Source organism: Rutidosis leptorrhynchoides, chromosome 11 (assembly GCF_046630445.1).
Source record: "Rutidosis leptorrhynchoides isolate AG116_Rl617_1_P2 chromosome 11, CSIRO_AGI_Rlap_v1, whole genome shotgun sequence".
NCBI classification, from domain to species: Eukaryota; Viridiplantae; Streptophyta; class Magnoliopsida; order Asterales; family Asteraceae; genus Rutidosis; species Rutidosis leptorrhynchoides.
This window is the reverse complement of record NC_092343.1, coordinates 375147129-375149709: the sequence shown is the minus strand read 5'-3', so window position 1 is coordinate 375149709 and position 2581 is coordinate 375147129. Positions and strand designations below refer to the sequence as shown.

Below are 2581 nucleotides of genomic sequence, written 5' to 3'. Positions count from 1 at the left end.
CAAATTAATATAAAAGGTTCATCATGATTTTTGTTGTATCTCAAACTTCTCAAGTCAGAAAAATTTAGTAAGGGGTTGGTTCAAATGAGTCAAACATTTTGAGTTGTATGTGGGTCTACCAAAACCCATTTTGAGTTGTTACCCATGGTAACCGATTTGTGTTGTAGTTCATCCTATAAATTACATACTGCATGACACACAATAAGTAGCTGTTACTTTTCTCCATTAGTGGCTCATTTTTAGGTTTATAATGCAGCTGTTATAAGTAAACAGTTGACTAAAACCATGACAATGGATAAGATATATATAGAAGAAAATATATCATAAGAGTAACTGGTTCATAATGCAAGATTGAATAACTAAAAAGATTAATTGTTTTAACTTGCCCAGGAGTATCAAAAAACAAAAACAAAAATGATCATATAACGAATCTATCTACGAACAACTTGGTTCGATCCACACATGAGGTAGTAGAAGTTGTTTAGGCTTGAATAAATCCCCGAAACTTCTTTCCATGTCTTCATTGAATGTGTGAAACTCGCGTGTTTCAAGAGAATAGAACACACTCTTATTGTTCTCTGAATATGAGTGATGAAAGTAGATTATGTTCTCCATTTTTGATGTTTTGGCTTCAAAGCATAGACATGTTGTATCGCATACATAAATTGTATATTTTTCTATATTATCTAGTTTCTCCAGCTCCTCTGTAGATTGATTCAACTTATACACTTCAACGGATTTTTCAAACTCATCCACAAACACTAGTAAAAGATGTTGATCAGATTTCGTGAGGTAATATTTTGTGGAAGGTCTACCGTACACTTTTGGAGCTTCGCACACAACAAATTCCCATATGTAATTTTCGTTCCCGTCTCCATTTTTTGTATATGTGAAAACATCGAGCCCTCCATAATTCAAGATGTATATATCTCGGCCAAAGAACGTAGGAAACCAAAAGGAACCTGGACTATAATCACCAAAATCTAAGTGAAGTTTACGCCAGGATTGATCTCGACTTACAGAGTGGATGTAAACAGTCCATTCGCCTATCGTTGTGAGTCCGACAACCGTACAATCAGGAGAAGTGGGTGGTGCAGAGAAAGAAAAGCTTTCTATATAAGGAAAGTCTAGATGTGGAAGTGTGCGGATATCACCTGTAAATGGGTTATAAAACATTACGCCTGTCGTATTTTTAGACATTAACAACCAACCATACCTCGAACAATGTATTTGGAGTTCACCAATAAAATGTTGAGGTGTCTTTATAAAGTACTTGTCACCCAACATAGGATCAGTCATCTTTATCAAGCCTCGATCTTTGTCTAACACCATCGACCATGGTGAACTAAAGGATACGTCTTCAATCTTGGTATTGTTGTTATGTTTTTCCATCGAATGACAGGTAGTGATGCGAATTGTTTGCAGGTCGAACGAAACTTAAAGTAGTCTACATCAACACAAAAAATCATAATCATCTCCAAAATATGAAACGGAAATTTCATTTCAACCTCATCTTTAACCTCTATACCATATTCCTTGTCGTCTTCTTGCTTAGATTCAACACTGCACTTAGTTTCTCCATAACTGCCTTGTAACCTAAACAAATTATAACTTGAAAAATATTATTACTTATTGTTAAGTATTATGGTCGTAAAAGTCCCCGACTAGTAGGATGATTTGACCTATATATTATGTTAAAGTTGTCAAAAGTTCAATTTACTGAGTAAGGTGTTGTTTGTTTTTCAGTCTGCATATCATAACTGTTTGTTTTTCTGAAGACATGCGATAAAATAATGCATTGTCCGTTTGCAAACTCGCAGATATATAAATATGCCTTTAAGTACTGAAGAGAGGATTAAGTTATTTTGCAGACATAAAAATAGACGGTCGTCACTATTCAACATACAGACCTTATACATGGTCCGTAAATCTCCAGACAAAAACATATTAAAACACGTACTTTAGTTAAGTGTAGGATTTAGTTTAAAGTAGTCAAATACAGTAAAAGTTAGTCAACACCCGACCTAAAAACTCCGGGCCACTAGTCCCCAACTAGCAACTTTTACAACTTTGTCATAGATACATACAACATGTACGAAACAAAATCACAAATGTATGAAAAGCAATATATATACCTGAATTCAGGCATGGACCAAACTGCATAGCTTGTGCGCGAATCCCCTGGCTTTAGTGATAAATCCAGATGCGAGATAGGACCCATAGTAACAGTTTTCTTTTTGACGTCGTATGAATGTATCACTTTGTCCATTTTGTCAAGAATGTGTACAAAACCTCCTAATTCAGAATGAACTGCAAGACTCTGAATAATAGAGCTATCACAAGTGAAACTGACAAAAAACATAGCGTCGTTGAGGTCTTCCACTTTCTCCCACAACATACTCGCCGCATCCAATTTAAACAAACACACGGAAACAATTTTCCCCCATTTCACTCATACATAAATGAAGAATAGCTCTGCACACGAACCTTTTAGATAACGACCTTTACAAGAGTATTTGGGTTCGGGTTGGGGAGGGCATTTCACGAAAGGTATTAGCTTTATAACAACTGTTTTTTCGTG

At 35.5% G+C, this 2581-nt stretch overlaps 1 protein-coding gene across 1 annotated transcript; it reads right to left on the bottom strand.

Moving 5' to 3' along the window:
* Positions 1 to 435: 435 nt before the first annotated feature.
* On the bottom strand, positions 436 to 1332 carry LOC139875961 (F-box/kelch-repeat protein At1g57790-like). Its single transcript, XM_071863258.1, has one exon. The coding sequence runs from the start codon at positions 1330 to 1332 to the stop codon at positions 436 to 438; it is 897 nt and encodes a 298-aa protein (XP_071719359.1).
* Between the last annotated feature and the right edge of the window lie 1249 nt (positions 1333 to 2581).